Source organism: Hippichthys cyanospilos, chromosome 5 (assembly GCF_059441005.1).
Source record: "Hippichthys cyanospilos isolate Australia breed blue-spotted pipefish chromosome 5, RoL_Hcya_1.0, whole genome shotgun sequence".
Lineage (NCBI taxonomy): Eukaryota > Metazoa > Chordata > Actinopteri > Syngnathiformes > Syngnathidae > Hippichthys > Hippichthys cyanospilos.
In genome coordinates this window covers 18,636,391-18,655,625 of record NC_142373.1, presented here as the reverse complement: position 1 = coordinate 18,655,625, position 19,235 = coordinate 18,636,391, and the positions used below count along the sequence as shown (strand labels likewise).

The window sequence follows — 19,235 nt, the reverse complement described above, 5'->3', positions numbered from 1 at the left end:
GTTTGAGGCATATCAGATTATAAGGCACACCTTCAATGAATGACCTTTTTATAGGGTGCACCACATTATAAGGCACATAGAATAGAAGCTATAGTAGCGGCTGGGCTTGCTTTATGCATTCACTAGATGGAGCTGCGCTAAAAGAAATGTCAACAAAACAATCACATCATTCAGTCAAAAAATAATGTAAATAACTGTGCCTAACCCTAACCCAAGTCTGCACGGGTCAAATTTTCCGCAACGCGTACCTTCTGGAATTTCTTTCCCGTGCAGTTTTATTGCTTATGGAAGTTCGCAGACACCTTCATGATTTGCTTGAAAAAGCCTACCGTGACCTAAATGCCATAAACAACTGGCGAGCATGGACACTGGGGAGGGATTTGGAAGAACTTTGATCGTTTGACTCTACTAGGAGTCTCTACCTCTGTTATCGAGTAGTGTTGTTTGTATGCTGAAGACTCCATTTACTGCCACCTATAGTATGGGAGAATATCGGCAGATATTGTGTTGTTAGCGCCTTGGGTTGTTAGTTGGGTTGCCCCCAGGTGGCTATTTAAAAAAAAACAAAAACGGAATGAGATGCACTGAACTAAAAGCTGCAGGGCTCAAATCATGAGAAGAAGTTGTGTCTTATAGTCCAAAATTGATGGTGTACGTCTAATTTTTGAAGGAATTAAGCGCAGAATTCAAATACATGATTATCTCAATTTTCATTTTTGACCCATGAGAATCCTTTAAGTCAGAACCTGTCACGTGTTTGCTCAGCAATTGGCTTGCCGAGGCTAAAGTGAGGCCCTCCTTACATGAGCTCACGTATAAATTCAGTTGCAGCCTATATCGGGCTGATCGAGGGGAGGGATGCAGGAGCCGCTAGGAGATTATCAGTGACGATGTTTTTACATTCTTAGCATCGTCAGATGTTGACACATCTGAAGAGAGAAGGGAAAAAAAATAACAAGGACTTTTCATTCCTGTTTTTTAGATAGATAGATAGATAGATACTTTATTCATCCCCGTAGGGAAATTCACATTTCCAGCAGTATCCTCAAGTCGAGATATAAAATATGAGAAATAAAATACACAAGATACACATAAGTCCAGTACAGAAGTATACTTAAGGTGCTTGTTAACAGTGTAAACAGAATAGTGTGAATCGTTGGAGTCTAGTGCAAGTATAATTAAGGTGCTTGTATAAAGTGAATAGTGCAGTGCAGAGTATGAGGTTTTGAGTTTAATGTGAGCTTTTACTGCCCCGGGTGGAGTTGAAGAGCCTCATGGCATGGGGGAGGAATGATCTCCTCAGCCTGTCCGTGGAGCAGGACAGTGACAGCAATCTGTCACTGAAGCAGCTCCTCTGTCTGTGGATGATGCTGTGTAGTGGATGTGTTGGATTGTCCATGATTGATAGCAGCTTGTTTAGCGCTCGTCGCTCAGCCACAGTTGTCAGACTGTCCAGCTCTGTGCCCACAACCGAGCCCGCCTTCCTCACCAGTTTATCCAGACGCGAGGCGTCCTTCTTCTTGGTGCTGCCTCCCCAGCACACTACTGCATAGAGGAGGGCGCTCGCCACAACAGTCTGGTAGAACATCTGCAGGAGCTTTTTGCAGATGTTGAAGGACGCCAGCCTTCTGAGGAAGTACAGTCGGCTCTGTCCTTTCCTGCACAGAGCTTCTGTGTTGGTAGTCCAATCCAGTTTATTGTCCAGCTGCACACCCAGGTATTTGTAGGTCTGGACAAACTCTACACATTCTCCTTTGATGGTTACTGGTTCCGGATGGGGTTTAGGCCTCCTGAAGTCCACCACCATCTCCCTGGTCTTGGTGGTGTTCAGGTGCAGATGGTTAGCGTCGCTCCATGAGACAAAGTCCTGGATCAGTTTCCTGTACTCCCCCTCCTGCCCACTCCTGATACATCCCACGATAGCAGTGTCGTCTGCAAACTTCTGCACGTGGCAGGACTCAGAGTTGTACTGGAAGTCTGACGTATACAGGGTGAACAGGACAGGAGACAGCACGGTCCCCTGTGGCGCTCCTGTGCTGCTGACAACAGTGTCGGACGTACAGCCCCCCAGTCTCACGTACTGGGGTCTGCCTGTCAGGTAGTCCGTAATCCATGCCACAAGATGTGAGCCTACTCCCATCTCTGTCAGTTTACCACTGAGCAGCAGAGGCTGTATGGTGTTGAAGGCGCTGGAGAAGTCCAAAAAAGTAATCCTCACTGCACCACTGCCACTGTCCAGGTGAGAGAGGGATCGGTGTAGCATATAGATTATAGCGTCCTCCACTCCTACCTTCTCCTGGTAGGCAAACTGCAGGGGGTCAGTGGCATGGCGGACCTGTGGCCTCAGGTGGTGTAGCAGCAACCGCTCCATGGTCTTCATCACGTGTGATGTCAGGGCGACCGGCCTGAAGTCGTTGAGCTCCTCCGGTCGTGGTTTCTTTGGGACTGGGATAATGCAGGATGTCTTCCACAGCTGGGGGACCCTCCCCCGTTGCAGGCTCAGGTTGAAGATGCGCTGTAGAGGGTCTCCCAGCTCCAACGCACAAGCCTTCAGCAGTCGCGGGGATACTCCATCTGGACCTGCTGCCTTGTTGGGTCGCAGCCTCCTCAGCTCTCCACACACCTGGGCTGCAGTGATCTTGGGTGGGGGGGAGATGTCCTCCTCTGTGCTGGTGTCTAGGGGGGGAGGGTGAGCTAGGAGGGAAGCTGCAGTACTCCGGGGTGGGAACGAGTGGGGGTGGTCAAACCTGTTGAAAAAGTTATTCAGCTGGTTGACTCTCCCCCTATCTCCTTCCATGGCAGCACCCCGCTTTGTGCTGCAGCCGGTGATAGTCTTCATTCCATCCCACACCTCCTTTATGCTGTTGTTCTGCAGCTTCCGCTCCAATTTCCTCCTGTACTGCTCCTTCGCCTCCCGGAGCTGGACTCTGAGCTCCCTCTGCACCCGCTTTAGCTCCTGCTGATCACCGTCTTTAAAGGCCCTCTTCTTCTGGTTCAGAAGGCCTTTGATGTCGCTAGTGATCCAGGGCTTATTGTTAGCATAGCAGCGAACAGTTCTTACAGGAACAACAGTGTCCATGCAGAAGTTGATGTAGTCTGTAGTGCAGTTTGCCACCTCCTCAATGTCTCCCCCATGTGACCCCTGCAGTACATCCCAGTCTGTAGATTCAAAGCAGTCTCTCAGAGCCTGCTCTGCCTCAGTAGACCACTTCCTGAATGAGCGTGTGGTTGCTGGTAGCCTCCTCACTTTTGGTTTGTAGTGGGGCTGAAGCAGAATGAGGTTATGGTCTGCTTTCCCCAGTGCAGGCAGTGGAGTAGCACTGTATGCATCCTTAATGTTTGCATACAGCAGGTCAATGGTCCTATTTCCCCTGGTGTTACAGTCCACATACTGGAAGAAAGCAGGTAATGTTTTGTCCAGAGTCACATGATTGAAGTCCCCAGTGATTAACAGAATGGCCTCGGGGTGCTGTGTTTGTAGTTTAGCCACAGCGGAATGGATGACGTCACACGCTACGTCCGCGTTGGCGCGCGGTGGGATGTAAACAATGACCACAATGACCACAATTTGTGTTTCTTAGAGAATGATAATGCATTGATGTTTTTGCGCAGAATGTCTCTTGGGTTGTGTGCTTGATTCAGAAATAGCAGTTACTGCAACTATATTAAGAAATGGAGAACTCAAGTGAAATTGTGTCCTTTGTGCTTAGTGCCTACGCTAACATGGGAGAGTTGAAGTACTTGTATTTTTTGATATTGCTGCTGTGGTACGGTGCTATATGTGCGGCCAACGCTTTTGTCATCGCGGTCATATTTGTGGACAGGAGGTTGCACGAGCCAATGTATATGTTTATTTGTAACTTACTGGTGAACGAGATCAGCGGCAGCACGTCTCTGTATCCTCTCATGCTCTCGCAGATGTTCTCAGAGGCCCACGAGGTGCCGGTTTCCTGGTGCTTCCTGCAGATGTTTCATATCTACTCTTCCGCCTCCGTGGAGTTTTGCAGTTTGGCAGCCATGGCGTATGATCGCTACGTTGCCATATGTAAACCCTTGCAATACAACAGCATCATGAGCGCGGGCCGGGTGGCCATCTGCGTGCCCGTTATCTGGCTGTATTCGTTCTCCACTTTCCTGCTATCTGTTTCCTTTGTGGTGGACTTGAAATTGTGCGGGAATGTTATCAACCACGTGTTTTGCGATTATCAGTTGATAGGTAAACTTGTGTGTTCCGTTTCAAGAGTTAAGAGCGTAGCAGATATTTTTACCTTCTTGAACACCGTCTTCCCCTTCGGGCTCATCGTTTTGTCATACGTAAAGATTATCCTGGTTTGTTTTGATACGTCCAAAGAGAATAAGCAGAAAGCCATCACTACCTGCACGCCGCAGATTGTGTCCGTCTCAAATTTGTTTGTGGGCTGCACCTTTAGCTTTTCTAGTGTCAGGATTGACGCCGTTAATTTACCTGACAGCGTCCGGATTTGTTTTTCGATGTATCTGCTTATTTGTCAGCCGATGATCACGCCCTTTATGTATGGTTTAAACCTTCCTAAAATAAGACAAGCGTGCAAAAGATTTCTGTGGAGCAAAAACGTCTTTTTCTTCCGAGATTTTCATTAGAAGAGCTCTTTTCAAAGTCAATCTTATCCTATCTCATGTAAATTTGACTTTTTCTTGTCTTTTTTTATTTCCTGCTTTCGCTCCACTAGAAACAGTAGTACTGTTGCTACTAAAGCCTGTGTTAAGAACACCTTTTCAGAAGATTGTGCAGGCTTTACCTCAAAGGTTGCAGGCGGTTTCACCATCTCGCAGTCACCTTTCGACTCCCAATGACTGAAAATACCGGATGATGTTGCAGCAAAAGTCAAATCAGATTTCTCATGCAAGCACATTAAGAAAACTGTGTTTAAGGCATTGCAGCAAAATACAAAAGTGCAACTAGCGAATATTTCTTATTAAAATACAATAGTAAACCAATTTTCAGTGGTTCCGGTATCTGAACTTTATCTGTTTTTTGTTTTTTTTTGTATTGTTGTTGTTGTTGTTTTTTTTTTTACAGCTTTCTACTCCAGACCTATTAACATTCTGAATAACAACACAACATGAGGACAGTGAAAATAAGAATTGCACTATGTGAAACTATGATTTTTTTGTTTCATAATATTTATTCTATTCACTGTTCATATTTGTTAAATTTGCACCAATTGGAGTAGTGCTCACAAATGAGTTGTATACCTGCTATACTGTATCATAAAGGCCTTATATTCTATTCTAATGTATTCTATTATATTCTATTCTACTTTACTTTCACTTTCTGAATTGGAAAACAATTACCTGTATTTTCTTTAAACTTTTTCAAAATACGTTTATTATACACAATGAATACACATTTATAGAATTTGTGCTGTCTTTTTTTTGATACAGTGAATCTCGTACATTATTAAAATAGAAATGTTTGTTTTTGATAGCATAAATCGGATCCCTCTGTAATAAAATGTGACCTCTAACGTGTTTTTATAACGTGTATCTCACGTGATGTTTTTTTTCTTTTAATTCTCAGTAACTATTTCAGTGAAGAAAAAGGGGAAATATTTTCTGCGTGAGGTTAAAAGCTGGTATGTATTTAATGTTATTAACAGTGGAAATGCATTCTTATTTTGACATTAATACATTTTAAAATATTTTTTATTAATGTAAATGTGCGTTGATTCAAGTCTGACAACGCAACATCAATATGTGAGATGCAGGTAACTAAACATGTAACGTGCAGGTATAACTTTTGTCCGCTTGAGGGCGACATCGTCACGTTCTTTATTTTTATGAATAATTTGTGCTTTATCAAAGGCGTGGTCTAGTCTGTTGGGAGTCTGTGCGGACTAAATTAGTGGCCGTCCCATGAAGGCCTCACTTATAATACTTATAATAAAAGGCCGTCATGATACTCTTCACCTTTGTTGCTCTTTAAAATGGCTGCTGCGACCAAATCTCGACAATGAATACCATACATTGTTGTCTTTTGCGTTCCTAATTAGCGCGACGTGACTTTGTGCAAATCCACTCGTTGCGTTTTTTTTTTTCACAGCTACGTCATCACGTCCGAGTTTGGTCGCGCCGTTTAGTGTATTTCTTCTTGCTGAGTATAGGGGGCGCTGTGGTGAAAAACCCGAAGGCAACGTGGCGAGGCGAGGCATCCTCATTGTCTCTCTCCCCTAAATCCATTTTAATTCTGGAAACGTCGTTTTGTCTGTCAAAATTACGGCAGTTTGTTTACTTGGTGGTTTCCCCTATTCAGAGTTGTATTTCTGGTCTTGTGTCGTACACTCAATTTCATAAGTACGACTGCATAACTAACTAAACAATTTACACAACTACTTTCATAACTAGTACTACTTCTACATAACTACTGTTACAATAGGTCAAAAACTAATTTCTGTTTTATATTCACTTTCTTGTGCTCGAAAAGAAGTGACACGTTTTTTTGTTATTTAAAGTCCAGTTATAGTGTTGGTTCAGTTTAATAATTCTACAGTTTTTCTTAATGTTGCGAATTGAACACATTGAGTGAAAAGGTTAACGATAACTGGAGCAAAACAAACAAACGTGCAGTCGACAAACGAAATTCACAATTGCAGTTAATATTACAGCAAAACAACACTCAAGTTATTATCAAATTAAGAGAATCAAATGAAAATTGCGCCTGCAACTGAACATAAGAAATTTTTACCTCGATGCACAAATTAGTTTATTACAAGCACTTTGTAACCTCAAAGCGTCAGATAATTACAGTAAATATTTACCTAAAAAAAACTTCCAGTCCATAAATTTCAAAAGAGGGAAATGACAAGCAGTGGGTATCAACAAAACCGGAGCCTGTTGTTTTGAGTCACGTGACATTGTATCCTAATGTTGCTGCTCAAACTGGACTGGTTCCTTGACTGCCATTAGTGGCGTCAAAAAATTAGAGATTGTAAACCAAGGACCCCCTGTAGCATGCTGATCAAATCCCGGTAATAGGAGAGTCTTTTTTTTTTTTTTTTTTTGAGATCATGCAAAGCATTTTTACAGGCTATGACAACAAATTGTTAACTCCTGTCTCATGTAATGTAAGCTTGTGAAAAAAAACGGCAATTTATAATTTTACTACTTAACAATGTTTATCGTCACCCCCGAGGGCTAGTTTCTAGTAAGACTTGTTTCACAACTGCACTTTTGCTTACATGATCATAATTACACACCGTACTTTGAAAACTCTTGAGTAGGAACAGCTGTTCGATTTTTCTTTTCGTGTAAATGCGATGTTGCCTGTTCTTGTATGTTTGAGTTGTAGTTCGCCTTATTAGACATTCAAAGAATAATTTTGAGGGTAATAATAATGAGGGTATTTCAAACGCATTCACGTGACCTGTGACTTGCACTATTGAGTTATTGTTTTAAACAATTGAACAAGTAAAACAATTTAAATAACAAAGCAGCATAGTGTATTAATTAAGTAACCAACACTCACATGAGGCCCATCCCGTTCATTTGTTTCCACTTTTGTGTCCATTTTGTCTCGCCAAGACAGCAAAGTTGATTTCATGTCACCCAAATACATGAGTTGTCATTAGAAAGGCCTGCGTGTCCTCGACTGAGCACATTAGGACGCAGTTGAGCTAGAATGAGTTGAAAGATGTACACAAAAAACAAATGTCCGCTGCTGTAGACACAAATGAATTAGCAGGACGTTGGGATGATATATTGTAAGAAGAAACCTAAATGTTTTGGGCTAACACTTACCTTGACACCCCACAACTGAAAAAAAAAATGCCCCAAAGCGTTATGTTCCACTATACTTCACTCACAGGTGCAAGATGAGTTGAATGAATAATTAACAGTTCAAAATGGCACAGTACTTGCCGAAAATATTAAGGCTTATGCAAAAGAGTAAAATAAATCAGGAAAAGCCACAAGAACAGATTATCTTGATTCGGTTTTAACGAGGAAGTCGAAATGATGACGTGTGTGCTGACTCCCCTTTCTCATGTTTTACAATATTAGCTTTGAACTCAGGTATAAAAGGATGTGCACACTTGTGCAACTGCATAATTTCACGTTATTTCTCAAAGGCTTATAAAAAAAATATGCAATTTAGGACCGTTATACACCGTAACGGTCTAAAACTATTTGAAACAGTTTAACCCGATGACATTTTATAACACAATCCTGCCATTTTGCAAGGGGTGTGTCCACTTACTATATCCACTTTATATTTGAAATTAGGAAGTTCTTAGAGATAAGCCAATATGCCGGTGTGAAAGCTTAAAATGACTTCTCGCTTGCATTAGTTCATATGAAATTAACATGTCGTGTGTCAGAAAGTTTTGAGTTTACAAAGCAGACAAAATGGTGGAACATGTCATCAGTTTATAAATTAAAAGAGAATCAGCAACATGAAGCATTAAAGATAAGCATTGTTCACAGTCGAGCGACTTTTTCGCTTAAGCTGCTTCACAATGTAGCCTCTGTGTCTCAGCTGATATCGAATAATGCGTCATGTGTCTCAGCCAGGACTGTTATGCCCGAGATGCCAGGAGAGTCCAAAATGTCTGCCGTGAAAAAATGCACCGCCTGTTGACAAAACAAGGTGAGCGCAAGCCGATATGGAGCGAGTCAAGTGTGAGCAATGCATGAAATTTCCGTACAAATCCACAAAAGGCCACGCGACACGTTACAAACCTTATCACTTTTATTCGGACTGTACATATACAACAGAATTTAAAAACAAGTTCCAAAAAATAGAGACGGATGAGCATCCGCTTAAATACAATAGGAAGTTGGGCGTGTTAAATGGATCCTTTGCATACTGTTCCAATGCACGCACGCACACTGGGTTGTCTTTATCATAATGGGGACGTCCCATTGACGCAATGCATTTTTCCTTGCTCTTAACCATCGCAACAGATTGCGTAACCCTAACCTCAACCAAAATCCAATCCAGTCTCTAAGACAGGGGTGTCAAACTCATTTTTATCATTTGCCACATTGTAGTTAGTTTCTATAGGAGGGCCGTTACGACTGTCAAAGAAATGTTTAAGTACAGTATAGTATAATCTTTGAACATTTACCTAGACTGAAATCCGCCAGTACAACAAAATAAAAACTATTCAGAGGGGTCAGTAACAATAAATTCTTATTTCCAAATTGCTTTCATTAACATTTCACCGACCACATAAAATGCTGTGGTGGACCAGATCTGGCCCCCGAGCCTTGAGTTTGACACCCATGCTCCGAAAGCAAGTCTTGACCCTCAAACAGAGGTCTGAACCTGTGGGGTCCATTAAAATGGCCCCGAGTGCAAGAGGTTACCGCAAAAATAGTAAAACCCGGGATTTGGTCCTCACTATGCAGCAAATCCCAATGGCACACACACACACACTTCCATGCATGAGTCTGAAACGATATAAAAACAAAAGGGGCGAATTTTGCATCACTCACGCTGCCACCTTACACATTTGTAAGGGGATTTCTTGAACATGAACCGCTAAGATGCCACTAAAAAAAAAAAAGAATGTACAGTTTAGTGTGTTGAGAATAGTTTGTGCGATGGTAAGGAAAAAAAAAAAATCATTTTCCTTTCATCTTAAACTCTATCATTGTATTATTTACAGGTAGAAAAATGTGCAATGTGACCCAAAAAAAAAAAAAATGCAATGACAGCATTGTTGTTCCTCCATATGCCTGTTGTTTTACATTGTGGTCCAAAAAAGGGCTTCCATCAAGTGGATTGAATCATTTCAATGGCTAACTCAAGGCTTTCGTGTCTCCAATATAATATAATTATTAAAACAAAACAAAAAAAAAAAAACAGACTACATGTTTGAGCATTACTTGCATGTAAAACACATTTAGGTGGCTCTAGTTCAGGGGTGTCAAAACTGCAGTCCCCGGGCCGGTTCTGGCCCGCAAACGGGATTAATCTGGCCCGTGAGATAATTTTGTAACGTGTAAGAATGAGCTGAATTTTTTTTCAATATATGAAAAACTTAAAATGTATTAATAGTGATGGTAATGTTTTATGATTGATAGTGAGGTTGTGCTTGTACTATTTGACAGTATTAAAAAAGAATACATTTGAAATTTTTGTGTTAAAAGTAAAATATATATCTATATACCGTGAATTTTTTTTTTTTTTTGGTCTAGCTCACTTGGGGATAGATTTTCCTCCATGTGGCTCGCAAGGTAAAACGGGTTCGACACCCCTGATTCTAGTTATTTTATAAGACACTTGGTTCATGTCCATTAGTACAACATTATGAACCGGTAAACATTTCGAGGTCATGCAAATAGAAACACACGCACGCTAGTGACAACTGCCTGGCTGCTAAACTCAGCCAGGTATGTGTCAGCGCTCGAACCCGACTGACCTTTTTTTTTTTCTTTTCCATTTCGGATCAGGCACGCAAAGAACAGAAACATGGCTTCTGTATGGCACACACTAGCATGCACCCTTTGTTCTGTGCGGACGAAGGTTCAGTCTGGGTGTGGGACAACTTCAAAGAAGAAAATAAAAATACACCCCCTCCCCAACACGCATTTAAACACATCTAAATGTTACAAAAATAAAGAATGACAGGCTTAAAGTGTGAACAATCGTCTTTATCTAAGCAAGAATAAACATTCAAAGATTCTCAAGCACCATTTCCTCCACTCCCACAGAAGAAACCTATTACAGTCTTTCTGATCGGGGGTCCAACAATGTAAGGACCACACACAGGCCCGTGTGTGTGTGTGTGTGTGTGTGTGTGTGTGTGTGTGTGTGTGTGTGTGTGTGTGTGTGTGTGTGTGTGGTCAAAAAAGTCTTAAAAAGGAAATCCGCCCATTTCATGGTACCGATGAGTTCATAATGAAACGGGACGCGCAAACATCACAACTGGTTCAGAGGTTTTCTAATGTAGATGGCAGTAACAGACCAACGTGGCTCTTAGGTCAAAAGAAATCGGGAATTTCGTCGGGGCGATAACGTCGAAGCCGAACAAGACTTTCGTAGTGTAACAGTCACTTGTTTTAACACTTAAACAAAAAAAAAAGCTTGTGCAAACCAACACAAACGATGAAAGCCCATTCCCGGCAGGAATAAAAAAAAATGTCAGAAGAGCAGATTTGTGGGCGTCAACAATTAACAGGAATGTAAAAGTTGACTTTATGAAGGTATTGTATCCTCATGTTTGACTACATGTCGAATTTTTTTTGGCACATCGCGTACCCCCCCCCCCCTTTCAAAAAAAGAAGAAAAAAAAAACTCCATGGGAATGGGCTTCAACACACAAACAGTAACTTCATTCACCTTCGGAGCGAACATTCAATGCGGAAGAAAGATTTGAAAGAAAATTTTAGAGGAAAACTTTTCACTGAGAACTGTGCGTTCATTTTTCTGTTTTTAAACCGACACACAACTTAAAGCATTTCAGTCTACAGGCAGAGTAACTTTAAATGATGAATCCAGGTAAGCCTACGAGAACGCATTCACAGTCTTCGGACCTTTCGGCTGCACTCGGCGCTCGGTTTGGGCCAGTTAAGTCTTTTTCCATCACGTTGGGCCACCGAGAGGGCGGACACATGACATACATTCAACGCGGAAGCAAAAACAATAAGGATGTAGTGAGCGAGTAAATAGGGAGAACTTCAAGTCCGGCGTTAACGACAGCGAGCGTGTGCGCGTAAGATCCGAAAGTACAAAAAAAAAAAAAAAAAGAATTCTTCCATTCAGTATCGAATATAGAGAACGTTCTGTTTGCGTGACTTGTCACCAATAGAAAAATATGTCCAAAAATGGTATAAAATTGAAAGCTATCTGACCTCATTCCTCTCATTTTGTACCCGCGCTTTCACACCGTGGTCTCTCCGTGGTTACCGTTGCTAAGGCGCTTGTAGAACCTCCTCCACGACTGCAAGGTCTTGCCGGACCAGACCCAGAAGCCCGAGGTGATCCCCACGATCATGGTCATCAGGTACTTGATCATGAAGACGGTGAAGTCGGGCGTCATGGGGGCAAAGTTGTGCGGCGGGCAGGGCACGGCGAAGCGCTTGCACGTCTGCATGTGCCAGGTGCGCTCCCAGTGCTCGCGGAAGGCCTGCTCGTAGAAGTAGCAGGCGATGACGATGGTGGCCGGCACCGTGTACAGCACGCTGAACACGCCGATGCGCACCATCAGCTTCTCCAGCTTCTCCGTCTTGGTCCCGTCGTGCTTCATGATGGTGCGGATCCGGAAGAGCGAGACGAAGCCGGCCAGCAGGAAGGAGGTGCCGATGAACAGGTAGACGAAGAGCGGCGCCAGGACGAAGCCGCGCAGGGCGTCCACGTTGAAGATGCCCACGAAGCACACGCCCGTCAGAACGTCGCCGTCCACCTGGCCCATGGCCAGGATGGTTATGGTCTTGATGGCCGGCACGGCCCACGCAGCCAGGTGGAAGTACTGCGAGTTGGCCTCGATGGCCTCGTGGCCCCACTTCATGCCGGCCGACAGGAACCACGTGAGGGACAGGATGACCCACCAGATGGAGCTGGCCATCCCGAAAAAGTACAGGACCATGAAGAGGATGGTGCAGCCCTCCTTCTTGGTCCCCTGGGCCACCGTCCTGTAGCCGTCCTCCTTGAATTTGTCCACGCACACCACCTTGTCCTCCAGGAAAAAGCCGGCGGCGTAGGCCACGGCCACCATGAAGTAGCAGCCCGACAGGAAGATGATGGGCCGCTCGGGGTAGCGGAAGCGCCTCATGTCCACCAGGTAGGTGAGCACCGTGAACAGGGTGCTCACGCAGCACAGGATGGACCAGATGCCCACCCACAGCCGGCCGAACTTCACCTCGTCCTCCCGGAAGTACATGATCCCGGTGGGCTTGGTGGGCTCGCATGGCGCCCCGCAGTCTTTCACCCCCATGAATTTGTAGCCCAGGTAGGACGGGACGTCCAGCTGCAGCGGGCAGGAGAATTCCGGGTACTGGTTGTGCGGCGGGGGCTTGGGTCGGCCCAAGCTCGGGGGGAGGGTCACCAGCTCAGGCGCGTACGGAGAAGACGAGGATCCCGGGCTGCTGGGCTCCGACGTGTTCTGACCCACGCAGATCTCGCCGGCCCCGTGGACCGGGAACGCCTCGCAGCGAAGTCTCTCGGGCCACTGGAACCCGAATTTGTTCATGAGGGCTTCGCAGCCTTGACGTGCGCGCTCGCACAGGGACCGGCAAGGGGGGATGGCTTGCTCCAGGACCGTGCACACCGGAGCGTACATGGAGCACAGGAAGAATTTCAAATCGGCCGAGCACTGGACCTTCACCAGCGGGTAGAACTGGTGCACCTCCAGCCCCGCGTCTTCTTGATTGGTGTGGCCCAGGAGGTTCGGCATGATGGTCTGGTTGTAGGCGATGTCGGTGCACAGCGGGATGGAAATGGGCTGGCAAAATCCATGCTCCGGGATGGATATTCCGCTTTCGCTGTTGTAGTGTTGAGCAGAGGCCGGTGAGAAGAACAAGCCGCACATAAGCCACATGATCCGCACAAGCGCGGAGCCAGTGGTGGACCTGGCCGCCGCCATAGTTGACGAGAAGGAGGGGGGGAGGGAAGCGAGGGGAAAACTTTGATCCAAGTAGGGCGACTCGAAAAGGGTCCAAAAAAAGCGGCGCAAATCTACATTGAAAGTCCCCGCGCGTCGCTGCTTGTTCGCGCAATGGCCACTCTCGAATTTAGGCTTATTTCAAACAGCTTCGTCCGAAGAAATCCTCGGTCGTGTCATGACTTCTTGATGGTCTTTGTAAGTGACTCCAAGCAGCCCACTCTCACTTCTCCGCTTGAGAGGGGGAGCAAACGCGTCCAGCGCCTGTCGAAAAACCAACACGACGGGAATCCAAGCTCGCCAGGTGTGCTTAAGGCTTGGTCGTTGCTTCGGTGGAAGGGGAAAAAAAAACAACGCAACGGGAAAACGTCCTAAATTGACATCTTTTGTCGCTCGACTGGTCCGAGTGTCGGCTTCTCCAGGCGGTTGGAAGTCCGCAAGCTCGCTCGTTCTCGTCACCGCGGTCGGTTTCAAGGCACTCCTTCATTCACAAGACCCCCCCCTCCCCCTTCTCGGCCGACCGCGGGGCGCCTGGAAACCGACCGCGGCGTCTCAGCCAATCGCGCCACTTGTTTTCCTACAGGACTCGTCGCTGATTGGCCGTTTACTCCCAGTCGGAGGAAAATATGCTACAGTAATTAAATTACACCAGAGATTTTACTGAAATAATCACAATTGCGACTCCTGCCAATTTCTCAACAAAGTGACAAACATTAGAAGGAAAAAAAAACTTTTAAACTCAAACCAACTAAGACATTAGAGAGAAATGTTTTAGAAGATTGGTTTTAGTCTATCTATCTATCTATCTATCTATCTATCTATCTATCTATCTATCTATCTATCTATCTATCTATCTATCTATCTATCTATCTATCTATCTATCTATCTATCTATCTATCTATCTATCTATCTATCTATCAATCATCCACTCATCTCTCCCGTTAGCTAGCAATATATCTTACTCTCTTTCCATCCAGCTAGCTTTATGAAGTTTTCAAGCCCCAGGGAACCGTGCTAAAGTGTTTCAAACGTTTAAAGTTCCAAGCAAGCCATTATCCCCACACCTCCAGCAACAACCAATGTGGGAACAAACACTAACACTGGGTCGAATTTACAACACAATCGATTCACACACACACAGGCCACAAAGTGAGGGTGGTGGTGTAGGCGGTTCTTGTTGGCCTCGCTGCATTTGGTTTCTTGCCCTGAGTGGGATGAAAGGATGTGGGGGTAGGTCGGCGTAGGGGGGAGGGGACAGGAAAGGAAGAAGAAGGAAGGTTGGGGAGGCAGGGGGAGAAAAGAGTGGGAGATCTAGTTGGGGTGACGCTGAACCCAAAAAAAAGAAAAGTCACTGGAGTTTCCCCACTGTCAGCGCGCCTCCAAACAACGAGTCAGCTTATATAGAAAAGGGCCAAAAGGTCAATTTGGACTGGGGACGCGCATAAGCAAGTTCGTCAAATCGTCATGGGAGATTGAGAAACTGAAGATGTGCTTTTCCTTTTCACACGGAAATTGTCGTCAACCTTCATGAATCCTTCAGGCAACTGACCAAGATCACCACCAACAGAAACATTTTGAGAATCGTGGATGAAAATAATAGTAAAAAAAATGCTTATGTTAAAAATGTATAGGCCATGAATACCTTATTGATCATTTTCCAAGGAGCCCCCACAAACACAAAATGACATAATGCAACATAAAATATACCTGCATGCCTACAATTATATGTAATAGGTTTTATAAAGTACAAAATGAAAAAAAAAATCATAATGTTGGAAAAGAATTTTGGAAAATCCAACTATATTGTCATATGATTACAAAGTACGACCAAAGATACAGATCCGGGATCTCATTGGTCTAAACTATATGTGTCAAACAGTTATCACAAAATGATACTATTCAAATATGTGCAATTACATCATCGGTTGGATCCCAACATTTTGCAAAAAAAAAAAAAAAAGTCTAAAAAGTCTAAAGGTCTATTTTTAAAATAAATGAAAATATGGTCACCAGGACAGCTAGAATTGCTGTGGCATAAATAGAAGAAGAGATCACATATCAAAGTCATCATTCTAACTCTTGTATAATAAGATAAAATGCAGTAAAAATAGTATTTCCAAAAATATAAGTGTCAAATAACCAAAAGCTGATGTCTCCCAAAAAAAGATACACAAAGCAAATCAAGAGGCTATTCAAGGCAACAGATCAATACATTTTTTTCGACTATTCGTGTACATGAAGGCAATATTTGATCATAAAAAGCCAACAAAAAAAAGCAATGATATTCAAAACAAAAAAGTTCTTCGGATTATGTTCATGTTCACACACACCAAGTTGAAACTGTCTTACTTGAAAATAATGTCAAATAGGTCAAGAATTATGAATGACAACTTTGACGACCTCAGTGTTGATGATATTTTGTTGAAAATCTCACTTTATTCTTGTGAAATTACGACGTTAGATACTGTGATTTTTTTTCTTCATGCAAAGTATGCCACTATTCTCATAAGATTATGATTTCACTCTTATCATGCATTTCTTCCATAAAGTGTGGTGCGTAGACCACTAGAGGTAAATGAGCTCTCTCTGGTGGTACATGAAAGAATCCTTGCCTCACTACAGTTCAGTTGTATTTAACTTTTTAATGTTTTGTACACTTGCATTTCATCGCTAGGCTATGTTTGAACATAAAGATGAAGATGACGATGATTAGAAGGGGCTGAAGCGGAAAAACGCTGGAGCTGTCTTGCATATTCTAGACCGCGCCCGCGGGTCGTACGCACAATCCGCTCGCCGGAAACGTCTCGCAGCGAATCCTCTCGGGCCACTCCAAGCCAATGGCAGTTATATTGGCTTCACACCCTCGGTGTACCAGCTCGCACAGGGGCCGGCATGGGGGGATGGCTTCCTCCAAAACGGTGCACACGGGAATGTACACGCTGCAGAGGAAAAACTTGAGCTCCGCCGAGCATCCGGCCTGCAACAGGGGCTCGAAACGCCGCATGTCCGCAGCCGCGTCCTCTTGACTGCTGTGGCCCAGGAGGTTTGGCATGACGGTCAAGTTGTAGATGAGGTCGGCGCACAGTGGGACGGAGATGGGCTGGCAGATTTCCAGCTTGAGCTCAGCCTGTGAGAGAGACAGGCCGCACAACAACAACAACACAAGCGTGCAGTCTGCGGTCAGCCACGATGACCCCATAGTTGTCGATGAGGAGGAGGAAAAGAAAAAAATCCTCAAAAACAGACAAAAGTCCAGCCGTTTGAATTATGTACAGCAAAAAGTCGAAGCAGATCTTTCTACAAAAGTGTCCTCATTCCTCAAGCATCCCACGCATTTCTTCTTGAGAGGGTGGGGATAAAAACACCCACTCTTTCACAACAACAACAATTTAGCCAAACTTTTACTAGCCTTGGGTCGTCAAAGTACTCCCACTCTGAGCTTAAAGGGGCAATCTTTGCAAAAAAAAAAAAAAATAAAAAAAATCTTCAGTAATATGCTCAATGTGGTCCCATTACGTTAAATATTATCCTTAAATGATGGGAATGTTAAATGCTCGCATTGTACAGGACATGATATGTTTTCGGTTGATGAGATGGCCACGTGTCAAGCATTTATTTTTCATTTTTTTCCTGAAGCACGTCAGGAATGCTTTTACAGCCATGTTAACCTGTTTTGAACGTGCAGGTGCTTAAGTTTTATGTTACGCTATGACTAAGAGCTAAACAATAGAATACCTTTCCGCTATGCACGTACGTTGAACCTCCAAATCTGATGGGACTGACTCCAAAATTTAAAATGAATAGCCTGCATTGTATTAGTCAAAGACTATGACCCAAATTCACAGGCGGACGTTTCTCCGAAAAGGGTGATAGCAAAAGATTATGTTTAAGATCATATGTATGGGTTATTTGCTTGTAGAAGTGTGATATCTACCAAGTCTATTCATGTGTGTCCACTCTCGTGGACACTTGTTTCTGGTTTATATCATTTGACTCATTCAAGAAACCCTACTAAGGCTTAGTGTCCTTAGTCAAGGATGTCCTGGCAATTCCAATGATGTCTCGTGTGTTTGGGGCGCATGCAATTACCGTATTTTCCGCTCTATAAGGCACACCGGCTTATAAGGCGCACCCTCAATTAATGATATATTTTAAAACTTTTTCAATCACAATATAGTAATACTCAAAGTAATAACAATGATAACTCAAATCATAACTCAAACTCTCAATAGCATAATAACTCAATGTCAATATGACCAATCTTGTCCAACTGTAAACAGGTAAAGCTTACTTTATCACTTCATTCCATATCTACCAATCCCAATCTCAATATTGATCCATATATAAGGCGCACCTAATTATAAGGCGCACCATCAGCTTTTTAAAAAAAATTAAGGCTTTTAGGTGTGCCTTATAGTACGGAAAACATGGTAACTTTGCTGTCGTTGAGACACAATGGACACAGGAGTGGACACAAATGAATGGGCTGGGTCTCAGGAGGAGATTAATTTGCACTCCGGAAGTTCTGGGTTTGAATTTTCTGGATACAATACAAGACAAACCAACCGCTGCAGCATTCACACAGTACTGTAAAGTATATGCTGGATCCATGGACGGACAGGTGGCTTATTTGGGTAAAATGAAAACTAGTCCCCCATCCATACGTGCATTTCATTTGCTGGTTTATTGAGCTAAGAAAGACCCTCAAGGGAAATTATAGTGTGCTAACATTCCTAATCAATAGCTGAAGTAGCCCGTGTCTTTAATTATTACACAGCTCTGTTTACAGACATTTGACCTGAGTAATGACAACAAGTGGTCTGCATGCGGAATTCATCTCTCAAACGCCTCATTGTAGTTTATTAGCAAGGGAGACAGATGGCGGAAGCATTGAGTCTGCTAACCATAAGACAATTTCATTGTTTCACACAGACGAGCTTCCTCTTGTCATCAATACAATCTGGTTTCCTTTTAATGCCATGAAACTGGGTCATTATGCATTGGAGGAATCAAAAACACACAATTACAAGAGGTACTGTACAGTCAAAATATGTTCAGGGTATTATATTCAAGTTCAAGTACGGCCTTGAAATGTTTTCGGAATACAAATTAGGGCCGCATGTATTTATGAATCCCTAAATTATACAGATAATATGTTTTTTTTCCTAGATTTTAATTTATTTAGATAAAGCAAAAAAACACCTTATGATTATAACTATATGATTATTCTTATTTTAATGTTAAAAAGATTAACGTTTCAGGTATATTCATGAAGTATTTATAGATTTCTTTTTTTTTTGGTCTTTTTTTTCCTATAGAGAGATTTGTAAAATATACTGTATTTTCCGCACTATAAGGTACATCTAAAAGCGTTAATTTTTTTAAAAAGCTGATGGTGCCCCTTATAATCAGGTGCGCTTTATATATGGGTCAATATGGAGATTGGGATTGGTAGATGGGGAATGAACTGATAAGTAAGCTTTCCCTGTTCCTTTTTTTGTGTTTACAGTTGAACAAGGTTTGGTCATATTGACATTGAGTTCTTATGTTATTGAGAGTTTAGAGTTATTATTTGAGTTATTATTGTTATTACTTTTAGTATTACTATATTGTGATTGAAAAAGTTTTAAATATGTCATTAATTGAGGGTGC

At 43.2% G+C, this 19,235-nt stretch overlaps 3 protein-coding genes across 3 annotated transcripts; 1 reads left to right on the top strand and 2 right to left on the bottom strand.

The window, feature by feature from the left end:
* Positions 1-2,693: 2,693 nt before the first annotated feature.
* LOC148423865 (olfactory receptor 10A6-like) lies at positions 2,694-5,700 on the top strand. Its single transcript, XM_088414329.1, has one exon. It carries the CDS (start codon positions 3,673-3,675, stop codon positions 4,618-4,620), a length of 948 nt encoding a protein of 315 aa, XP_088270455.1. The 5' UTR covers positions 2,694-3,672; the 3' UTR covers positions 4,621-5,700.
* A 3,003-nt stretch (positions 5,701-8,703) lies between these two features.
* Positions 8,704-14,057, bottom strand: LOC148423864 (frizzled-7-A-like). The gene has a single exon (XM_088414328.1). The coding sequence runs from the start codon at positions 13,563-13,565 to the stop codon at positions 11,865-11,867; it is 1,701 nt and encodes a 566-aa protein (XP_088270454.1). The 5' UTR covers positions 13,566-14,057; the 3' UTR covers positions 8,704-11,864.
* A 1,717-nt stretch (positions 14,058-15,774) lies between these two features.
* LOC148423863 (frizzled-7-like) lies at positions 15,775-17,083 on the bottom strand. The gene has a single exon (XM_088414330.1). It carries the CDS (start codon positions 16,780-16,782, stop codon positions 16,339-16,341), a length of 444 nt encoding a protein of 147 aa, XP_088270456.1. The 5' UTR covers positions 16,783-17,083; the 3' UTR covers positions 15,775-16,338.
* Between the last annotated feature and the right edge of the window lie 2,152 nt (positions 17,084-19,235).